Genomic DNA, 24,448 nt, shown 5'->3' on the forward strand with positions numbered 1-24,448 from the left:
GCCCCACAATGTGGGCCAGAAAATTGGCAACGCCGTGTATTTGATAGTTTTTCATAGTGCACCATGATGTAAGGTGCTGTTAACTGTTAATATTATAAAGCTCTGTACACAATGGATGTTATGATAAAACAGTCTAGCAGCCAACTGGAAATTCTTGTCCTGTTACCTCTGCCAGTGGAAACATCTATTTCACTCAGGGCTCAGAAGATGGATTAATGATACAGAGGATGATGAGGAGATCCCCTGGACCAAATGAGCTCCCCTCTTACCAATGACCGAAAACAAAGTCCTGATTGCTGCTTCAATGATCTCAAGACGCTGCTGATAATGTTGCAGTCGGCTGTTTTTCTGCTTTTGCTGGAAGTACTTCAGTGGGTACTTCACTGACCACCACAGTCCAACTATTAAGAAGAAACTCCCCGGGAGCGCGTGGCCCTTGAAGTTTGCCATTAGGGTTCCAGGACACCTAAAGAAATCAGGAGATGGCTCTTAGCTGGCTGAAGGAAGGAAACATTTAAATGTGTATTTTGGCAGGAAAGACAATACATGCCTGAGGATTGCAAATTATATGACACCACATTAAGAAGGATCAACTCATTCTCATAACACAAGACATTTTTTTTTTTTGAGACAGAGCCTTGCTGTGTCACTCCGGGTAGAGTGCTGTTTGGCGTCGTCATAGCTCACTGCAACCTCGATCTCCTGGGCTCAAGCGATCCTCCTGCCTCAGCCTCCTGAGTAGCTAGGACTACAGGCATGCGCCATCATGCCTGATTTTTTTCTATTTTTGGTAGAGACAGGGTCTCGCTCTTGCTCAGAGCTGGTCTGAAACTCCTGACTTCAAGTGATCCTCTTGCCTTGGCCTCCCAGAGTGCCAGGATTATAGGCGTGAGCCACCTCGCCCCACCAAAAACAAACCTTTATATCACGGAAGTCTTGTCTGTTCAGTGAGTTATTAATGCAAGACCAAGAGAATACCACTGGCCAGCAGGTTTTAACAGTGTGGGTAAAATGAAAGGACTAGGATGGGAAAGAGGTGGATAGGTAACTATTAATCTCAGGGTAGAGAAAAATTCCTAAGCATGAGCATAAAGGAGAGATCTAGAAAAGAAAAACATACAACTACACAAGCATTTTTTATATCAAAACCATCAAAAGGCATATACAACTATTATGTACCCATAATATTAATAATTTTAAAAAAGCATCAAAAGGCAAACAGCAGATAAGAAGAATGTTTAAAGCAGCTATATGGTAAATGGCATTAGTGAGCCTTTACAAATTAATGAGAAAAAGACCATAGAAGAATGGGCAAGAGACATGAACAGATGATTCACAAAATAATACAAGTGGGTAATCTCACTGTAATTAGAGATGTACGCACAAAGGCACAATATCATTTTTCATCTAATTTGAAAATAATTTAAAAAATAAGTTTTGATGTGACAGTCTAGTACAAACGCATATGGTCAATATGATTTAAATTTTGTAAAAAGCATAATTTTGTAGACATCACTTTATTCCAAAAGAAGATTTTAGGCATAATTTGCTTTTATCTCATTTATAGTAGCATGATACTGTAAGATCAAAATTACGAGTGTTAGCTAGGATTTATTCAGAAGAAAAATGATTCTCTTCCTCTGTGGCCTGGATGGCTACCTAAGGAATATGTAGGGTGGGAGAAAAATAGTAGTTGTTGGTGATTGCTATGGTTTGAATGTGTCCCCTCCAAAATTCAGGTTGCTGATGTGATACGCTGGGGCCTTTAAGAGGTGATTAGGCCATGAGGGCTCCTCCTTCCTGAGTGGGATTAGGTGCCCTTATAAAGGGGCTTGATGGAAGGAGTTGACCCCTATTTTTGTCCTTCTGCCATGTGAGGATGTGGCCTTCACCAGACACCAGATGCCAGTTCCTTGAGCTCGGATTTTCCAGCCTTCAGAACTGTGAGAAATAAATTTCTGTTCTTTACAAATTATCCAGATTTTGTTATAGTGACACAAAACAGACTAACATAGTGATCTAGAAAAGACCACCTGGGGACATAAAGTACCAGTGCTCTGAGCCCGTCCCCCTAGCACCAGCTAGATCATCAGGGCTGTTTCACATCTTACACGCTGACAGCTGGGGTCCCACCCTTCATTGAGGTCTTTCATGAGCTTTTAAAAAGTTCTTTCAAAAATCAAATTGTATTAAAGGCTAATAATGAAAAGCAACAGTCCCATGCTTCATCTTGCCCCCTAGAGAAGCCACTTCTGACTCTTTCAGCTATTTCCTCTGGTGTTTACCTCCGTAATTCTAGTTGCTTGGTGCATGCTGCCATTTGTTGATTTATCAGCGTCAGGCATTATCTACTAACTTCCTGGAGCTCTCTTACAACCTCTCCCTCCTCTCTGCCTCTTCATTTTCATAGTGGTTACATTACATTTGTTTAAATCATTAGTTTCATTACTATGACTCTGTAAATCCGAAGTCCTTACCAGGACAATAGGGCCCTGGCATCTGGTCCTGGGCTGTCTCTGTTCCCCCAGCACTCTGCCCTGCCACACTGGCTCCCTTCTCTGCCTTCAGGCAGATGAGTACAGCCCATACCCGCCTCGGGACCTTGTCCTGTGTGTTCTTTCTAGAATGGGGCTCCCACAGGGAGCCAGCAGTTCTCTCCTTCACTGTTACTCAGGTGTCTGTTTAGATGTCACTTTATTCTCTGACCACTCGGTGAAAAATAGCAGGCCTGCCCCACTTTTCAATCTGTGTAGACTCGTAAATTTTCATTAAAGTGTGAATCACTAAGTGATATTACAGACTGATATATATTTTTAAAGCATCTATCTCCATCCACTAAAACGTAGGGCCCTGGAAAGTAGGAAGTTGAGCTATTTTGTTATTGTAGTTAGCCCCGTGCTTTCAACAGGGCCAGACACACAGTGAGCGCTCAATAAATACCGTGGAATGAATAAATGCTGATCCAAATAGTGTATCGTGGGTTTTCTTCAACATTTTTGTTTTATTCTGGAGTTAATAACTACCTTGTTTTTTTGTTTATTTTTTCTTATACCTCACTGTGTTTTTCTACAGAAGAGCTAACAGATCTGTCAAATGTCTACCAAATTAAATTCTAGACATTTTAACATCAGATAACTTATCAGTTCCCTTTTATTCCTAAAGACCTTTTTTTTTTTTTCAGAGCTTTTCCTCCTTCTACTCCAAAACTGAACTGGTTGGCTGTCCTACATCATTCAGAACCGTCTTCCAAATTCCCTTTACCTTTTTCCCGTTTGGGATCCTGTGTTTCTTAGACGTCATTTATTTTTCTTTCTTGGTTTTCTTCCATTAGTATGCCTCTAGTATTCCCCAAAATATGCATGAAAGGGAGAGTCTTTGAGAATTTGCATGGTTGACAATCTCTGCTTTTTTATTGAGGTAGTTTATTTAGTCTATTCATATTAATGTATTTATTGGTATGGTTATATTTACATCTGTCATTTTGCTAAATGTTTTGTCTCATACATTTTTTGTTTCTCTGTACCTCATTTGCTGCCGTCTTTTGTGTACATCAAATTATTTTAGTATACCACTGTAATTACTTTTTCATTTTTTTAGCTATATATTTTTTTCTAGTGCCTGCTCTAAGGATTACAGTATGTATCTTTAAGTTATGACAGGCTACTTTAGGTTAATACTAACTTAATTCTGATAAAATATAGCAACTTTGTTCCAATATAGCTTCGTTTCCTATCCCTTCATGCCTGTATATAAATAAGGCATTAATATGAATTATATACATATAAATGGACTAAATGAACCATTCCAATAAAAAGGCAGAGACTGTGCACATATATATACACACACATGCACACGTGTGTATATATATGCATATAATCTAGGTTATAAACCAACAGAATGGCAGTTATTGCTTTAAAAATTTTACATTTTTCAAAGAATGAATATATATTTTTTCATATTTAATCATATAGTTACCATTTCCAGTGTTCTTCATTTCTTCCTATTCATTTGAATAACTCTAATCTCATTTTCTGTCAACATGAAGAATTTCCTTTAATATTTTTTCAGCTTTATTGAGGTAACTGACAAATAAAAATTGTATATAGGCCAGGTGTGGTGGCTCACGCCTGTAATCCTAGCACTCTGGGAGGCCAAGGAGGGAGGATTGCTTGAGCTCAGGAGTTCGAGACCAGCCTGAGCAAGATCGAGACGCTGTCTCTACTAAAAATAGAAAAATTAGCTGGTGTCATGCTGTGCTCCTGTAATCCCACCTACTCGGGAGGCTGAGGCAGGTGGATCACTTGAGCCCAGGAGTTTGAGGTTGCAGTGAGCTATGATGACACCACTGCACTCTACCTGGGGTGACAGAATGAGACTCTGACTCAAAAAACAAACAAACAAACAAACAAAAAAAACAATTGTGTATATTCAAGGTGTACAACAGGATGATTCAATATATATATACATTGTGAAGCGATTGCCACAGTCAAGCTAATTAACAAGTCCATCACCTCACATAGTTACCTTTTCCTTTCCTTTGTGATAAGAATACTTAAGATCTACTCTTAGCAAATTTCAAGTATACAGTATATTATTGATGATAGTCACCCTCTCGTACATTAGGTCTCCAGAACTTATTCATCTTATTACTGCAAGCTTGTACCCTTTAACCAACATCTCTCCAGTTTCTACCCCACCCCCCAGCCCCTGGTAACAACCATTCTAAACTGTTTCTGTGAGTTTGACTTTTTTAGATTACATATGTAAGTGAGATCATGCAGTGTTTGTCTTTCTGTGTCTGGCTTATTTCACTTAGCATAATGTCCTCCAGGTTCATCCATATTGTTGCAAATGGCAGGATTTCTTTTTTTTTTTTTTTTAAAGGCTAAATATCCCATTGTGTATGTGTATGTGTGTGTGTGTATACACCACATATTTTTTTACCTATTTATATCTTGGCTATTGTGAAGAATGCTGCAATGAACATGGAAGTGCAGATATCTTTTTGAGAGAGTGATTTTATTTCCTTTGGATATATACCCAGAAGTGTGATTGCCGGATGATATGGTAGTTCTATTTTTAATTTTTTGAGAAACCTCCACACAGTTTTCCATAATGGATATGCCAATTTACATTCCCACCTATAGCGTATAGGGGTTCCGCTTTTCTACATCCATGCCAATACTTGTTACTTTTTGACTTTTTGATAATAGCCATTTAACAGTTACGAGGTAATTTTTTTTTTTAGACAGTCTCACTCTGTTGCCTGGGCTAGAGTGCTGTGGTGTCAGCCTAGCTCACAGCAACCTCAAACTCCTGGGCTCAAGCAATCCTTCTGCCTCAGCCTTCTGAGTAGCTGGGACTACAGGCATGCACCACCATGCCCGGCTAATTTTTTTCTATATATATTTTTAGCTGTCCAGATCATTTCTTTCTATTTTTTTAGTAGAGACGGGGTCTCACTCTTGCTCAGGCTGGTCTCAAACTTCTGACCTCGAGCAATCCTGCCGCCTCAGCCTCCCACCTCGCCCAGCCCACATCTTTTTATATTGTGTATCCATTAACTAACTATTGTAGCTATAGTTACTTTTAATATTTTTATTTTTAACCCTTACATTAGGGATATGAGTGATTTATACACCATCATTACACTATCAGAGTAGTCTGTATTTGACTATATATGTACATTTACCAGTGAGTTTTATACTTTCATATGTTTTCATGTTACTAATTAGCAACCTTTCATTTCAGCTTGAAGAACTCCTTTTAGCATTTCTTATAAGGCAGATATAGTGGTGATGAGCTCCCTCAGCTTTTGTCTGTGAAAGTCTTTATCTGTCCCTCATTTCTGAAAGATGGCTTTGCAAGGTAAATTATTCTTGGTTGGCAGTTTTTTTTCTTTCAGCACTTTGACTATATCATCCTACTGTCTTCTGGCCTGCAAAGTTTCTGCTAAAAAATCTGTTGATAGCCTGATGGTGGTTTCTTTGTATGTGAGAAACCCCTTTTCCCTTGCTGTTTCCAAGATTTTCTTTTTGTCTTTGATTTTTAACAGTTTGATTATGATATGTCTAGGTTTAGTCTTCTTTAGGTTGAACCTGATTGGAGACTTTAAGCTTCATGTATCTGGATGTCCATATTTCTCCCCAGATTTGGGAACTCTTCAGCCTGTCTTCCTTTCTTCCTTCCTTCATCCCTCCCTTTTCTTTTCTTTTTTGAGAGATAGGGTCTTGCTGTGTCACCCAGGCTGGGGTGCAGTGGCTATTCACAGCCATGATCATAGTGCACTGCAGCTCAAGTGATCCTTTTGCCTCGGCCTCCCAAGTAGGGATCGGGGACTGGGACTATAGGATCTCACCATTGTGCCTGCCTAATTTAAACAAAATTTAGAGATGGGATCTCACTATCTTGCCCAGGCTGGTCAGAAACCTGTGGCCACAAGTGATCCTCCTGCCTCAGCCTCCTGGGTAGCTGGGACTACAGGCATGTGCCATCATGCCTGGCCCTTTATTCCTTTAAATAAGCTTTCATCCCCTTTCTCTTACTCTTCTCCTTCTGTAACTTCTATGATGTAAATGTTAGTTCTTTTGATTGAGTCCCATAAATCTCATAGGCTTTCTTCATTCTTTTTCATATTTTTTTCTATTTTGTCCTCTGAATATTTTTAAATGAAGGGTCTTAAAGTTTATAGATTATTTATCCTGCTTGATCAAGTCTGCTGCTGGTGGATATTGGATTTTTCATTGTATTCATTGTATTCTTCAGCTCCAAAATTTGTTTGGCTCTATTTTATGATTTCTCTCTCTTTATTGAACTTCTAGTTTTGTTCTTATATTGCTTTTCTGATTTCCTTGAGTTGTCTCTTGTAGCTTGCAGAGCTTCCTTAAAATAATTATTTTGGATTCTTTGTGAGGCAATTTGCAGATCTCCATGTCTTTGCAGTTGGTTACTGGAATATTATTGTATTTCTTTGTCGGTGTCACATTTCCTTGATTTTTCATGTCCCTTGAAGTCTTGTGTTGCTGTTTCACATTTGAAAAAGCAGTCATCTTTTCCAGTTTTTACTGACTGTCTTTGGGAGATGAACACCTTAAACAGCTTGGCTAGGGAATCTGAGGCTCTCTCAAACATTTTTAAATGGATGTGACTGCTCCACACCTCTTGTTCCCACTTGGGAAGGAATTCTTAAGATTTCATGTCTTCTTTCAATCATGCAAAGCCAGGTCTCATGCTAAAAAGCCTCTCATTTGTTTTCCTTAGGGTGGTTCCCTGAAATGCTCACATTTGTGTGCCGCCTTCCAATTCTGCAGAGCCAAATTACTTATCTGCATGAGATGCTTGCATTTGCTGTCTATAGGGACATGCTTGGGAAGCTCGCCTACAGGGTGAAGTGCGTGTGTGTGGCATTTGGAGTGGCTGAAGTCCCATTTTGGGGGGGTCTGCAGGTGACACATCCTAAACAGCTCATGGGCAGGCTTTGTGATGCAGTCCATAGAACAGTTAATAGTTTCTGCAGCCTCTTTTCCCTGTTGCAGTTTCTCCCAACCACTCAGCTGTGTTGATCACTTCAGTATTCTGAGAGGTACAAAAAAAAAAAAGTGGGCCTCTTGGGCAGCATCCCTCATGGCTGAGGGACTGCAACCTCAGGTTAGCAAAGCTGTGGATTTTCCCTGCTCATTCCCAAGTTTTCATTCGCATGTTAAGCCATCAAAGACAAGGATTTTCACCTCCCCAAGTCAGAATTGAGTCTGTTCATGTGGCAGCAATGCCACTGGTTTCCCTGGCCAGTGCCATCTTACTTAAAAGTCATTGACTGAGCTAGAGGAGTGATGGGAGCAGCCCCAGGCAAAAAAGCCACAATTTCCTGTGCTTCATCCCTGAAGGTCTAGTAGTTCAAGAATAAATGCTTCTCAACTTCTTGTCTGCCTTTGGTCAATTTGCAATTCCATGAAACAGTTAGTTTTGATTGACACTTTTGTCTAGTTTTATACTGTTTTGTTTTGTTTTGTTTTGCTTTCAGAAAGGAATTGCCTACCTCTTCATGGTGCCATAACTGGAGAGCCCTCTTCTCATTCTTTTCTAACTCTCTTTTTAACATTAAAAAAACTTCCATTTTCATTTAATGTTTAGCACAGGTCCCTTTCAAGATCAAGCCTGTTGTAGTTCTTCATTTTCCTAGCCAAATGTGCAGAAAAAGCAGCTTTGCAAATGTATGTCCAAACTGCACCCTGACTAACCAGCTTCCCCTCCTCCCTGCCTTTCCTCAGTTTTCTGAAAAGCAAAACCAGGCAGAGTCTGCCTCTGTCTACTTGATACCTGTTTGTGAAGTCCCACCTTTCCCTTTTACCTGGTCTAAAATTCACACTGGTGGCTAGCAGGGCCTGCTGCATGCGCATAGAAACTCCTTTTAAATTTATGTATACTACATGCTGAGTCCCTGGATTTGATGAGGGAGAGAGGTGGGAGCTGTTATATTTCTTCCGTTAACAAATTAATGGATTAGTTCATTACATTAGCTACATTATGGAACATACGGTGGAGATACAGGATGGGTCAGTTTTAGAAAGAGGAGGAAGAAGGTGATAACTAACTTCAAATAGAATAACAAAAATGTAGACTTCTAATACTTTGGATAACCCCATTCAAATAGGCTAAGCCCCTGACAAGTCTAGCATCAAAAAATAATTTAAATAAAATAGTGATTTAAAATAAGTATTAGATAAAGAAACACTTAAGAGATGTGCTCTCTAATATACACAGCTGGTGTGGACATTATACTATAAAACCTTTCAATCTAAGGAAAAACTTACAAATAGGAAAAAAAAATCAGAAAGTGCTTTCACAATGACAGATTCCCCAAGTTTCTTATTTCAATATGTTTGCTTTTCTTTGATGTCACATAAGATATGATGTGAAATGAGGATTAAATGTTTTGAAGAAGTTGTAGCTTTGAGTTGAAGCTGGCAACCAAGAAGGCTGGGGGTTCAAGAAACTCTTCCTTTTCATTTCATATCTGGGGAGATTGTTAGAAAAAGAACTTAGTTTGAGTATGAGGCTTGGCCTGATTTTCCTTGTACTCCTTGTTTTTAACCATTTTCCCCAATCTACATTATTTCTTTCTCTGTCTCCCCTGTCCTCTCCTCTCATTGGAGATAGTTGAAATTGAAGACAAAGGAGGTGTCAGAAAGAGAAAAAGGAGGTCAGGGTGGGGAAGAATGGAGAGCAGCAAGGAAACGAGGAAAGAAGAGTCACAGAAGTAGAGGGAGGAAGTGACACAGAGGGAAGGAGAAATTACAATTGACACCATATGCCTACAGTTAAAAACAACATGTGATAAGAGCTTTAAAAAAATAATAAAGCAGGCATTTCCCCTTATTTTAGGGGGGAAAGAGGAAGGCTGAAGGAAGGGATGTGTCTAGATGAGTGGGAGAATCAGACAAACGGGAAAAAGTGAATTTTGTTTTCTCCTCCAGTGTTTCAACAAGCAGTCTCCAACGTGACCAGGGCTAGGGACATGGCCTCCACAGCAGGGGCAAGACGTAAAGCCAGTTTCTCCCAATTTGTGGTAACAGGATATAAAATATTAATATATAGACCCCCAAATATCACAGACAGCCTGGACCTCTATTTACTCCCTATCATAACTTTGACTGAATAAATTATATTTTATTTTCATGGTGGAATATTATGCAACCATTAAAAAGAACAAATTAGAGCTATACCAACTGTCCTGAAAGGTTTTCTATGAGATATTGTTGGCTGAGACAAGCACAATGAAAAAGACTGCTTATATTAATAATATGACTCCATTTTGTGAAACAATGATAATGTCCCACATATATATGTATACATATGTATATGAATATATAGTGATATGAGCAAGAGAGCAATGTGGAAGAATACTTTGAGGGTGTTGAATGCAATTCATTAAGCATTTCTGGCTCTCTGTCTTCCAGGCATATGGTGTGACTTACTGGCCCCCTTGAGGTAGGATCGGGGGTTGGGAACAGCCCTGGCCAATAAGTTGTGAGCAGAAATGTCCTCTGTTACCTCTGGGCTGAAGCATGCAATTGGCAGTTGAAGACTCCCCAGAACACTTTTCCGTCTACCGCGCTAACTGTAGTGTTCTTGACGGTAGCTGCTCCTTCAGTCTGCATCCCAGTGTGAACAGACATGGAGCAGAACCCAAACAAACCATGATGAACACATGGCATGAGAGAAACAAACAGTTGTGCAGGCTCTTTCTATCCAGCATAACCTGACCTATTCTGAATCATACAGAGACATACTAGGTTAATATTAATATAGGTATGGGTCAGGACACTCAGGCTTCTGTGGTGAAAAAAAAAAATACTGCAAAGCTTTATTAGATCCAGGGAAGAGGTTATGGTGCCATAAGAATGGCAGAAATTGTACCAACAAAGTTCCGAAGACACTTTGGGCAAATTCTATCTGGAACTGCCCTGACTTTCTCCTTGATTCCATGGTAACAAATGGATACATTTTCTCTTTGAAATGGTGCCCAAGTTCCTCTATCCCCACCCTGCTGCCCTGCCTTAAGCTATCATATAATTAAAATTCAGGTGACTAGAGTTCTGTCATATCACATTGCAAGGTTAAGCCACTAGGTCCAGTTCTCTAGTCCAGTGGTTCTCAGAGTCAGTCTCCATTTTCTATAATCCTCCCCTTCCCAGCCCTAGGCAGCCACCAAGCTATTATATAGCTCTATAGATTTGCCTTTCAGTTCGAAGATTGAATCATATAATAGGTGGTCTTTTGTGACTGACCCTATCTCTTAGTTTCTGCTGAACCGGCGGCCTTGGGGCCACACATGGCCTTCTGGATCCTTGAGTGTGGCCTTTTGAATCCAAATTTTACAGAACAAATCCTTTTAATAAAGAGATTTGTTCTGTGAAGTTTGGATTCTGTTGAGGGGTCGCACTTAGGGATCTGGAGGGCCACATGTTCCTCACCTCTGAATGGCTGAATAATATTTCATTATATGGACATACCATGTGTATTGGTTTGATAGGGTTTCTGTAACAAAGTGCCACAGACTTTGGGGTTTAAACAACAAAAATTTTATTTTCTCACAGTTCTGGAGGGTAGAAGTCCAAAATCAAGGTGCTGGCAGGGTTGGTTCCTCCTGAGGCCCCTCCCCTTGGATGTAGATGGCCACCTTCTCCCTGTGTCTTCACATGGTCTTCCCGCTGTGTGTGTCTGTCTTAAGTGCCTCTTATGAGGACACCAGTCATTGAATTTGGGCCCCACCCTAATGACCTCATTTTAACTCAATTATTTCTTTAAAGATCCTATCTCCAAATGTAGTCATAACCTGAAATACTGGCAGTTAGGACTTCAACATATGAATTTGGAGGGGACACAGTTCAGCCCAGAACACCCGGCCTTCTGGTCCCCTAAAATTCAGGCACTTCTCACATGCAAAAACACTCACTGCCATCCCAACAGTGCCAAAGGTCTTACCCTAGTCCAGCATCAACTCCAAGTCCAAAATCTCATGTAAGTATCATCTACATCAGGTATGGGTGAGATATGAGGTACAATTCATCCTGAGGCAAAATTCTTCTCCAGCAGTGAATCTTTAAAACCAGACAAGAACTTATCTACTTTCAAAATAGGACAGGCATAGGGCAGACTTTCCCATTCCCAAAGAGAGACACTGGAAAGAAGAAAGTGGTCATGGATCTCCAGCAAGTCTGAAACCCAGCAGGGTGAATTCCATTAGATTTTAAGGTTTGAGAATAATTCTCTTTGGCTCCATGCTCTGTTGTCTGGGCCCACAAGGTGGCCCTGCCTTCCCGGCCCACCAGGGCAGTGCCCAGGACCCTCTGCCCTAAGTGGAGGCCCTGCCCTCTTGGTCCTGGGCTGGGGCAGCCTGGCCTGCTGAAACTTGGGAGATGGCCCTGCCCTCTGAAACAGAGGAAGTGGCCCTAACCTGTGAAACCAAGAAAGACAGTCCTGTCCACTGAACCTGAACCTGAACCTGAGCCCTCTGAGATGGCAGTGATGCCTTGAAAATCCCTGAAATGCCTTCAGGGTCATTCTCTTTTCTTGAAGGATAACACAGTTCAGTAGAGCCAGCTAGCTCTATTGGCCAGTTCTATGTAATTCCAGAGGTCTGACAGCCTTCCTTCATTTCTTCCCATCTCTGTCCCTTTCAGTCCACACTGGCAGAGTGTCTGCTGGTATAAATTCTCAAAACTTTGTTAGGCTCTCATGCAATTTACGGGGGCCTAAGCCATTAGGCAAGAGGGTTCTCCACAGGTGTTCTGGATAACCACATCTCTATTCCTGACATGAGTCACATCAATACTCTTTTTAGAGATGGTTATCCAGCCATACCTTTGATGTTTTCTTCAGTACATGTTTTCTCATTTCTTTGTGGAATAGATAGGCTGAGAATTTTCCAAATCTTCAAGTTTTGGTTACATTTTTCTTAAAAATTCCTTTTTCAGTTTATCTCTCTCCTCTCATATTTTCCTATAAGCAGCAAGGAGAAGCCAGGTCACACCTTTAACATTTTGCTTAGAAATCTTCTCAGCTAAATATCCAGCCTCATCAATTCCAAGTTCTGCTTTTCACAGAACGGTAGGATACAATTCAACCAAGTTCTTTGCCACTTTAGGACAAGGCCTATCTTTCTTCCAGTTTCCAATAACTTGTTTCTCATTTTTGTCCAAGATCTCACCAGAAGTATCTTTAACATTCATATTTCTACCAACATTCTGTTCATGATGATATATATATATGTATTCTCTAAGATGACAGAAGCTTTCTGTGCAGCTCTTTTTTCTTAGTCTTCACCAGAATCACCTTTAATGTCCATATTTCTACCAACAGTCTCTTCAGATCAATTTAGGCTTTTTCCAACATGCTCCTCCAAGCTCTTCCAGCCTTTACTCATTGCCCAGTTCCAAAGTCACGTCCGCATTTTTAGGTATTTGCTATAGCAGGACCCGATTTCCTGGTACTAAAATCTGTATTGGTTTGCTAGGGCTGCTGTAACAAAGTACCACAGTCTTGGGGGCTTAAACAACAGAAATTGATTTTCTCACAGTTCTGGAGGCGAGAAGTTCACGATCTAGGTGTTGGGAGGGTTGGCTTCTCCCGAGGCTTCTCCTTGGCTTGTAGATGGCCACCTTCTCCATGTCCTCACATGCTCTTCCCTCTGTCTGTGTCTGTGTTCTAATTTCCTCTCTTTATAAGGATACCAGTTATATTGGATTAGTATCCTAACGACCTCATTTTAATTACTTCTTTAAAGACACTATCTCCAAATACAGACACATTTGGAAGTATTAGAGGTTAGGACTTCAACATACAAATTTGAGGGGTGGGAAAACACATTCAACCCATGACACCATATATTATTTACCCATTCATCAATTAATTGACATTTCCATTTCCTTTTATTGAGTTAAGGACTAAATCACTATAAAAGACAACTGTCAGGTGTATTTAAAAAGAAACTGAGGGTTTCGCCGGGCGTGGTGGCTCACGCCTGTAATCCTAGCACTCTGGGAGGCCGAGGCGGGTGGATCGCTGGAGGTCAGGAGTTCGAGACCAGCCTGAGCAAGAGCGAGACCCTGTCTCTACTAAAAATAGAAAGAAATTATATGGACAACTAAAAAAAATATATATAGAAAAAATGAGCCGGGCATGGTGGCACATGCTTGTAGTCCCAGCTACTTGGGAGGCTGAGGCAGAAGAATTGCTTGAGCCCAGGAGTTTGAGGTTGCTGTGAGCTAGGCTGACGCCATGGCACTCACTCTAGCCCGGGCAACAGAGCAAGACTCTGTCTCAAAAAAAAAAAAATAAATAAAATAAAAAACAAAAAAGAAACTGAGGGTTTCAACAACCTTACTAAGTATTCCTACTTTTTATATCTGTGCTGATTTTTCCTAATGCCCTTAAAGTCACCCTAAGATAGTGCTCAGTGGTTTCTTGACATTACTCTTTTACTTAAAAAAAAAAAAAACCTTACTGACACATAATTCACATACTATAAAATTTATCCTTTTAAGGTATACAATTTAGTCTTTTTTGGCATATTAACAATTGTGTAACCTTATCACTATCTAATTTTAGATGAAAATTCTAACTATCCAATTTTAGAACATTTTTATCCACCTAAAAAGAAATCTCATACTCATTAGCAGTCATTCCCCATTTTATTCCAGCCCCCCAGCCCCTGGAAGTCACTAATATGCTTTCTGTCTGTGTGGATTTACGGATTCTAGACAGTTTATACCATGAAATCATACAAGATGCAGCCTCTTTCCCTTAGTATAATGTTTTCAAGGTTTATCCATGTTATGACATGCATCAGCACTTCATTCCTTTTTATTGCCAAATGGTATTTCATTGTATGGACACATCACATTTTGTTTATCCATTCATCAATTGATGGAGATTTGAATTGTTATGAGTAATGATGCTATGAACATTTCTGTGCAAGTCTGTGTGTGTATATAAGTTTTCATTTCTCTTGGGTATGCAGTAGTCTTCCCTTATCTGCAGTTTCACTTACCCTTAGTCAACTGTGGTCTAAAAATATTAAATGGAAAATTCTAGAAACAATTAATAAGTTTTTAAACTGCATGCAATTTTGAGCAGTGTGACAAAATCTTACACCATCCCACCCTGGACGTGAATCATCCCTTTGTCCAGCATATCCATGCTGTAGACGCTACCCATTAGTCACTTACTAGCCATTCGGATGATCAGATCGACCATCATGCCAGTGCTTGCATTCAAGTAACCCAATTTTACATAATATGGCCCCAAAGTGCAAGAGTAGTGATGCTGGCAATTCAACATGCCAAAGAGAAGTTGTGAAGTGCTTCCTTTAAGTGAAAAGGTAAAAGTTCTTGACTTAATAAGGAAAGGAAAAAAAATCACATGCTAAGGTTGCTGAGATCTACGGTAGGAACAAAACTTCTATCCATGAAATTGTGAAAAGTATATCATTATAATTGTTCTAGTATAGATATAGTTTTATATAGTCCTAATACATTTCTGTTATTAGTTATTGTTAATCTCTTACTGTGCCTAATTTATAAAAAACTTTATCATAGGTATACATAGCAAAAACACATAGTGTATATGCGTTTGGAACTATGTGGAGTTTCAGGCATCAGGTCTTAGAACATATGCCCTGTGGATTGGGGAGCCTACTGTATACCTGGGAGCAAAATGCTTTGGTCATATGATAACTCTATGTTTAACATTTAGAGAAACTGCCAGACTTTTTAAAAGTGGCTGCACCATTTTACAATCCCACTAGCAATGTATGAGACTTCCACTTTCTCCACATCCTTATCAACACTTGTTATATCTGTCTTTTTTCTTTTAGCAGTCCTAGTGGGTGTGAAGTGGTATTTCTTTGTTTTGCTTCGTTTTCCTACTGATTAGTGATATTGAGCATCTTTTCATGTGCTTATTGAGCATTTGTATATTTTCTGTGGAAAATACCTTTCAAATACATTGCCCATTTTTAATTTGGTTGTCTTTTCATTATTGAGTTGTAATAGTTCTTTAGTTCCTTGTCAGATATCTCATTTGCAAATATTTTCTCCCATTCTGTGAGCTGTCTTCTCTTGATGGTGCTCATGAAGCACAGAAGCTTATAATTTTGATGAGGTCCAATTTATCTATTTCTTCTTTTGTTTGTGCTTTTGGTGTCATATCCAAGAAACCATTCCTTAACCAAAAGTCATGAAAACTTACTTTTATGTTTTCTCCTAAGAATTTTATAGTTTTAGCTCTTATATTTATGCCTATGGCCTATTTTGATTAACTTTTGTGTACAGTGTGAGGTAGGGATCCAACTTCATTATTTCACATGTGACTATCTATGTGTCCCAGCCATTTGTTGAAAACACTATTCTTTCTCCCTATTGAATTGTGTTGGCATCTTGTCTAGCTTTCTACTTTTAAAAGTATATTTTATTAATCTCCAAAGAAGAACCTTGCCTAAACCAGCTCAAACTGTGAATCAGACAACTGATTAATTAAACTATTATGATACATGTAATAAATACTTTACTAGAGTATACAGAATATTATGAAAGGGAAGATTACTATTCAGCTTGGAGGAAATAGGAGAAAGATTATGGAGGGTTGTGTCACAAAAGCTTCCTGGAAAAACACATGGGCATTAGTCAGTGGTATGGGTGGAGTTCCAGGCAAAGCAAATAGCCACACAAAGGCTAAGAGGGAGTTGCAGCCAGTCGTCCGTATGGTAGGAGTTGAGCCAGAGAATGTTACTTACTCTCTTTACCCTACCATTCCCACCTTCTTTACCAAGAAAGACCAGGTGTCATTCTCTTCCTTGGGTGGAATGCATTAAACCTTGAAATTGTGTTGGATTGGGATTGACCAAAAGAGTTTAGTTAAAAGTAAAATCAGACAGATATTGTGGTCCTATGTGCCTAAGAGTCTCTGGGAAAGGATATAAACCAACTCACACATGAGCGTGAGGAAGGCTGAGTTAGGAAAGACTTAAGTCTACTATTATATTATTATAGTTCCAGAGAATTTTATTTCCTAGATTTTCCTAAAGGAAACTGGGTCCATAAACTCTCCTTTAAGTGGAAATATAGTATTTAATAGAAAGAACGTGAACAATGGTGTGTCAGACCTAAGTTCAATCCTAGTTTTGCCACTTATACTGGTAAGTTCTAGACAAGTTCTCTAATCTCTCTGAATCTCAGTACTTCTTCTAAAACAGGGACATTAATACCTAACTTGGAGGAATCTTGTGAGGGTTAACTGAAAATATCTAGCAGCTGACCAGAATAAATGTTTAATAAGTGTTGGTGTCCTGTGTAGTCTAGTCTGGGGCTCTTATACTTATTCCCACAATGAATGTGGGAGAAACCTGGGCTTCTCTCTTAGAAGTACACTTGTTGAACTAAGGCTGCTGTCCTTTGCTTTAGAGTAGCTGACCCTGAGGGGGAAAAATGACTGTTTAATGTCACCTAACCCTGGAGAGGGCAATGGCTGAGCAAAGCTTTTTAATGGGAATGAGTGTGTGTTTGGTCAGTAAGGAAGGAGGCTATGGCATGTTATTTTATTGTAGAACATGGTTTTTACACTTCTGAATCTGTCTTTGCCAGCAGGAGCACTCAGATGGCTTCTGGTCTGAGTTGACCTTGGAATACAGCCAACCCTTCCTGACTCCGTTTTTTGTAACCTTGCAAATAACAAGTTTAATAACTTTTCCTCTTGTGTGAGCTGCTTAGTAACAGAATGCAGGGGAAGCACAGGTGCATGAAATCCTCAGTTGCTCACAGGCTGATGTGACTGTGGCCACGGTCCTGAGCTTCAGTCAGGGTCATCCCTGTTCTACAGTAGCTTGAGAGGCCTGAGTAGGTCTGGAGCCCATCAGTCCTTTACAATTTGACAGCTACTACAGTCATTGTTATTTCTTCTATAGGTGGTTCTTTGGAACAACAAGGTCAGAAGGAGTACGACCAGAATAAGAGCCTGAGCCTTGTTGCAGCCTGATTTCACCATGATATAGAACAAAATCACCCTGAAACAGAGCTCAGTTACCTCCCAGTCCAGTTTGGTTCCTAAGCAGAAGATGATCTCAGTCCTGCTTGCGCGCGCGCTCTCTCTCTGTCTCTCTCTCTCTCTTTTCATTTGAGGCAATTAAATACAAGTTTCTGCTGAGTATAAGGAAATAATAAAATGAATAATACATGATCTCTACCTGCAAAGAATTTATAATCAGAGAGTTGTATACAATCATGCACCATATAATGATATTTTAGCCAATGACAGATCACATATACAAGGGTGGTCCCATAAGATTATACTGCTGAATTTTTGTACCTTTCCTATGTTTACGTAGGTTTAGATAATTTAGATCACTTAACATTATATTACAATTGTCTACAATGTTCAGGACAATAATATGCAGTACAGGTCTACAGTCGAGGAGCAATTTCTTATACCATATAGCCTAGGTGCGTAGTAGGCTATACCATCTAGGTTTGTGTAAGTATACTCTATTATGTTCCTGAAATTGCCTAACGACATATTTCTTTTTGCTGTCTTTTTTTCTTAGAGACAGGGTCTCAGTATGTAGCCCAGGCTGATCTCAAACTCTCCTGAGCTCAAGCGATCCTCCTGCCTCAGCCTCCTCAGTATCTGGGACTACAGGCATGCGCCATTGTGCCCAGCTATCTAACCATGCATTTTTCTGAATATATCTTTGTTGTTAAGTGACACATGATTGTACTTGTGAAAGAGTGAATGTTATGAGATATACTAATGGCAATCCTTGGGCACACAGAATACAAAGTGAATAACTCACTGGGTAATCTGAGACGGCTTCACAGAGCAAGAGCGGCATTTGATGTGGGAGTTTCTTCAAACTGTCATGAAAATTAGGTGGTCTTATTAAAGACTGAAGAATAAATGTGGGCTAAATTCCATTCTTTCTCGGTATATAGAAAGAACACTGGCCTCTGAGTCAGAAGACCTGGGTTCGAGTCTGAGTTGTGCTATGAACTCACTCTGTGACCTTGAGCAAGATAACCTCTCAGGGTCATAATTTCTTCATTTGTTAAGTGGGTAGTTTGGAAACAAATCTCCATGGCTCTTCCCAATTCTAAAATCCCTTTATGTCTTTGCTCCTCATTAATATATCATAAAAATGAAATGTAGGAGTTAGAACAAGTTCAGTCCTGGTACGGGGAGAACAGAACTAAGGTGGCAGGCACTGCCTACAAAGAAGTAGTTCCCAGTTGCCATCTCAGCACACATCAGAGTGAAAGAGGCATCTCTGGACTTTAAAGGTTGGCTTATTTTTCAAGCAACAAGAAAAAACTTACGTATTTTTCAGTCATGAACATTATCCTCAACTCTGCCAAGCCAACGAATACATTTAGTTTAGAATTCTCTTTCTGGAGACTCAAGGGTGATAATAATTGAAAGGTCTCTCCAAAGTCATGGGGACAAATTTCTAAGATGCCAGGCCTCTAAGGAACACACCTCTAAGGCTTGGGCTCTCTGCCTTTGCCAAGTCTTAGAAAAAGTACCCAGGACTACAGATTCCTTCCTTCCTTCAGCATCTGCTAAGAGTGAACTTGTTCAGCACTTACCTTACTGAACAAGGTAGATGCTGGGCCTTCTATTTCACCCAGCAGAACTTCTTGTCACGTCCTCCCCTTATGAGACCTCACACACACCCAAGGATTAATCACCACTTGCACAATTATGACTCTCATAACTTTATTTCTGGCATTGACCTTATATCTACATTTCAGACTCATATACCCAACAACCTGCTGGTTAGACAGACACACCCACAAACATAGATGTTTCTTAAGACACCTCAAAGTCAACATGTTCAAAACTGAATTCACCATCTTCTTTCCTCACCACATCAGCTTCTTCTCCCACATCTTAAACTTGGGTAATGACTTAACATCCGCTCACTCAGAAAGCCAGAATCCCTGGAGTCATCCAGGACTCTCTTCTTCCTCTATCATTGCGAACAGTGTCCTAATTCCCCAAAACACTCAAAATTCTGCTTATTTTGCTCCGCCAACTATTCTGGTATTTTCTTGTTCCCATCTATTCCTGCAACAGTGATTTCATTTAGGTGTTCACTGATTGACCTGGACCACTGCCAGTGCTGCTGTCCATGAGTCCTTCTTCCACCCTGTAGCCAGAGTCATCTACCTTCAAAGTAATCCGACTATACTGCTATGGAATGTGCACTATCCCATCAGCTAACCCCACACTAGTGAGGTGGTCCACACCTGTTGCGCTGCGTACATCCCGGACTTGTCTCCTCTCCAGCCCCATCTCCCGTTTCGCCCCACCGCAAACCTGCCAGTGGACCCTTGCTCATGTTATTCCCTCTACCTTGCACGTTCTTTTCCTTTCTCTTCACCTTGTTGACCTTTACTCAGTTTTCAGTACTTGGGCCTTACCTCCTCTAGAAAGCCTTCTGTGAACCTCCAGGCTGGGCTTATTACCCGACCTGTGTGTTACTGAAGTACCTCATACACACCTTGATTTTTATCACTCACATGTCATATTAAAATTATATACTTATCTATATCCTGCTCAATAGACTACAGAATTTTCAAGAGCAGAGACCTTATCTTCTCCATTGTAAACGTCTCGTGACCTAGCACAGACTTGATCTGTAATGACAGTTCTTGAACTGAACTGATGCAATTTAGCCTTAATCCTGAATCATGAGAAGAAAACCATTTCCTATTTCTAGGCATTCGTAAGGTTGCTGTACCATTGCTTTCTTCAGATAACTCTTAGAGCTAGATGAGTCCTTAGATCTCTAGTACCGTGCCTCATAGACTGGTGTATGGGTAAGCCCTGTCCCCCTACTGGATATCTGAAATCACAGGACAAACAAATATGGTACATAATCCTGGAATATCAATTGTGCCTAAAGATTTTTGGGAAAATGGTTTTCATGTTAAAAAAAAAAAAGATATAGACATATTTTGGGGTACCATAAAATTTTTTAATATGAGGAGAGACTTCAGCTTATACCAGGCTGTTCACAGCCAACCCTCCATATTTTTGGGAGTGCAGGTTCTAGAGGTAATGATTGAGAAACATCCATCTATGGATCACTGTTTTACACTATAATTTAGTTCTTGCTCTAAAGCCTCCCATATAAAAATAAACAGCCCCGTTGAAACAAAAGCAGGAATACTCTCAGGAACAGAAGAGAGAGATTTTTCAACCTGGGTCCAAGTTAGGTTTGCAAAGGTATCTGTCTGATTGGCAGGATATTCTGAAATTAGGGCAACACCGTGCTTTGTATAAAATATGCCAGATGATAGAGAAAGGTAGGAGGGAGGAGGTAGAAAAATGACCATTAAAACAGATCAAAGAAAAGCTTTGGAGCAAGTGGGGGCCAAATCAGAAAGAGTGGAAGGAAGTGAAGGGTGCTTCAGTCAAGACTGGAACATGAGCAAAGAATAGAAGCCAAATAGAGCTGTGGCTAAAGATAGGACTACATACAAGACTGTTGGTGATAACCCAAGAAATAATTAGATATTTAGTAAGGTGATATGGGGAGTTTTCATTCCTGGAAATTCTATTTAGGGTCCTAGTAGACTGAGATCTTCCAAGTCTATTTTCTCATATCCGTTCTATACTATCAAATATGAGAATGAGGTAGTGTCATACAAGAACTAGTGACAGAAAAAGATGTAAAAGGAACAGAGGAAATAGCAAGAGGACAGGTAGGAAAGGTTGGTTTAAAATAGATAATAGGGCCAATTTAATTCAAGCATCATTTATCAAGTGCTTGTTATGCATAAGGAACTGTCCTAGGTGATGGAGGACAGAGATACCCCGACTACGGCCCCGCCTTCAAGGAGTTTGCAGTCTTCTCTGAAGGTGCCTAAGAAGGAAAAACCAACAGTAGAAAATCCAGGGTCTAATGTCCAGGCTTTCCAATTAAGAGGTCTTAGAAAGCTAAACCAGCAACCGTTCCTGTTAATACATATCATCTCGTCCCTTCATGAGTGATGAGTGCCCCACGTTTTGCTTATCACTCGTAATAAAATCTCAGTTTTTATTTTTATTTTTCAGTAGGCATGAAAATGTAAAGAAGAACACCAGCAACCTCAAAGTTGGAGCAGAGTCAAGAGCAAAAATCTGATTCTGAATCCTTGACTACTACTTCCCCACCTCATGCCAGTGAAGCCCTGCTATTAAGCAAGTTCATCATAAATACATCTAAATTATTAATGGCCTTTTCTCAGACAGGAACAACCTGCTAGAGTTGGGGTCTTTCTACAGAGGAGCTGATTATGAGTACTAGAAAGCCGCTAGAGAGAGGAGGACAAGCCGTCAGAAAAGCCTGCTCTGCGTGATCACCCGCACTGAAGCCGCCAGAGTCCCAGCTGCACTCACAGACTGTGCGCACCGTTCCTGGACATGAACATTTGAATAAAGCCTCCAACGTGAGAGGCAAAACCAAAATCCAAAAGCAACAGAAAAAGTTACTTTGAAAATAAACACAGACGTTGTAGGTAGCTGAAGAAAACTTTTAGAAAAAATACAAATAAGTTAATATTCTTTCAGGAATAAGAGAAGAAACCGCATCCATGAAATAAGAACAGGATGATATTGAAAAAATTTAGAAGACACCCCCCTACCAATAAAAGCTCTTGGGAATTAAAAATATGATGATAGGGAAGTAAAAATTTAATAGTAGGGTTGGGATATTTATTAGAAGTAAAAGATAAGAGATTTTTTTTTTTTTTTTTTTGACAGAGTCTCTCTCTGCTCCCTGGGGTTGAGTGCCATGGCGTCAGCCTAGCTCACAGCAACCTCAAACTCCTGGCCTCAAGTGATCCTTCTGCCTCAGCCTCCCGGGTAGCTGGGACTACAGGCATGTGCCACCATGCCCGGCTAATTTTTTCTATATATATTTTTAGCTGTCCACATAATTTCTTTCTATTTTTAGTAGAGATGGGGTCTCGCTCTTGCTCAGGCTGGTTTTGAACTCCTGAGCTCAAACAATCCGCCCAACTCAGCCTCCCAGAGTGCTAGGATCACAGGCGTGAGCCACCACGCCTGGCCAAGAGATATTTTTAAAACTAGAAGAGAAAAGGTAAAATCAGAGGACAGATCCAAGAGATTCGATACCTAAGTAACGTGAGTTTCAGAAAGAAAGAACAGAGAACACCGAAAAAATTATATAACAGAAGAAAACCAGCCAGCAGTGAAGAATATGATTTTTTAGATCAAAAAGGTCCCTAAAGTACTAGGACAATAATAATAAAAAAAAAACCCAAAACCAAATCCCCCCCAAACAAACCCAACACCAAATAACAACATCATGAAATATCAAAATACAAGGAACAAAGAAAATAAAACCCTACAAAATTTCAGAGATTAAAACAAAATACAAGCGATTAGGAATTAGAATGTCATCAACTGCTCAACAGCATCATAAGAAAGTTGAAGAAAATAGAGCAACGCTTTCAAAATTCAGAGAGGAAATGATTTCCGATTAATGTCCTATAGTCAAACCATCAATCACGTGTGAAGGCAGAAAAGTGACATCTTCAATGTGCATGATCTTAAAAAGCAACCATGTCTTGTGGGGCCTGAATCTTACAATATTTTGGGAGCCTTCTTTAAGAAAAAGACATAAAATTACAAATACTGTACAGAATTGTATATGAAAGTGCACATATATTTAGAATGAGAAAGGAAATCACAGCAAACTGGGGGCGTGGAGCCTCAGGGCTCTTCCTTTTGAGATATCTTTAGAAAATTTACCCCAAATACTTTTTTTCTTTTTTTTTTTTTTTGGTAGAGATGAGGTCTCGCTATGCTGCTCCTGCTGGTCTCCAGCTCCTGGCCTCAAGTGATCCTTCTACCTCAGTCTCCCAAAGTGCTGGGATTACAGACCTGAGGCACCATGCTGGGCCACTCCAAATGCCTCTTGATGGCAACCTGACTTTTTCTATCCACTGGACAACTCAAAGCAACTCACAGCACTCAGAGGGTCCCCTGAGCTCATTCAGCTCCAGGATAAATCTGCCTCTGCCTCCACGCACCCTTTCTCAGCAAGCTATGTGCTGGCAAAATCAAAGAGTAAAGCCAAGGAATAAAAAGGTATAGGATCCAAGACACAGGAATCCAGTACAATTCCCAGGGTAGCAGTGAGGGGAAGTCCCAGGATAACAAGAGGCCCAGAGAATAACCAGTCCCAGAGAATGGAGGACTAAGTGGGGATGTTTCCATGAAAAAAATCAAATTGATTAGTTACTTGATGTTTAACTCTATTGAGAGGAATTTTATCATTCTGTACAAGTTTGAGAAAGAATTGGTAATGAGTGCTCAAACAACCAAGCAACTAAAGAAAATGTAGCAATTACTAACTCCAGTAGGGAGGGGAGAGTTGGCCAAGAAAGGAAGTGTGAAGATCATGGTATATCACATATGTTGGTTGAGAATAATATTTACATAGTCATGACGTAAACACTAAACATTGAATATCAAAAAATTAGGATGTGGCCGGGCGTGGTGGCTCACGCCTGTAATCCTAGCACTCTGGGAGGCCGAGGCGGGTGGATCGCTCAAGGTCAGGAGTTCAAGACCAGCCTGAGCAAGAGTGAGACCCTGTCTCTACTAAAAATAGAAAGAAATTATATGGACAACTAAAATATATATATACAAAAAATTAGCCGAGCATGGTGGCACATGCCTGTAGTCCCAGCTACTCGGGAAGCTGAGGCAGTAGGATCGCTTAAGCCCAGGAGTTTGAGGTTGCTGTGAGCTAGGCTGACGCCATGGCACTCACTCTAGCCCGGGCAACAGAGTGACACTCTGTCTCAAAAAAAAAAAAAAAAAAAAATTAGGATGTAACTATATTGGGAGTTTACAAGAAAGGGAAGTAAACGTGAGATGG

At 40.1% G+C, this 24,448-nt stretch overlaps 1 protein-coding gene across 1 annotated transcript in view; it reads right to left on the bottom strand.

Annotated features, from left to right (window-relative positions):
• TMEM45B (transmembrane protein 45B) overlaps positions 1–24,448 on the bottom strand; it is a 31,335-nt gene that overhangs the window by 3,991 nt on the left and 2,896 nt on the right. Inside the window, exon 2 of the mRNA XM_069468698.1 lies at positions 270–466. Within this exon, the coding sequence (XP_069324799.1) occupies positions 270–450 (181 nt within the window). The 5' untranslated portion in view covers positions 451–466. The remainder of the gene's footprint in view (positions 1–269; positions 467–24,448) is intronic.

This window comes from Eulemur rufifrons, chromosome 6, assembly GCF_041146395.1.
Source record: "Eulemur rufifrons isolate Redbay chromosome 6, OSU_ERuf_1, whole genome shotgun sequence".
NCBI classification, from domain to species: domain Eukaryota; kingdom Metazoa; phylum Chordata; class Mammalia; order Primates; family Lemuridae; genus Eulemur; species Eulemur rufifrons.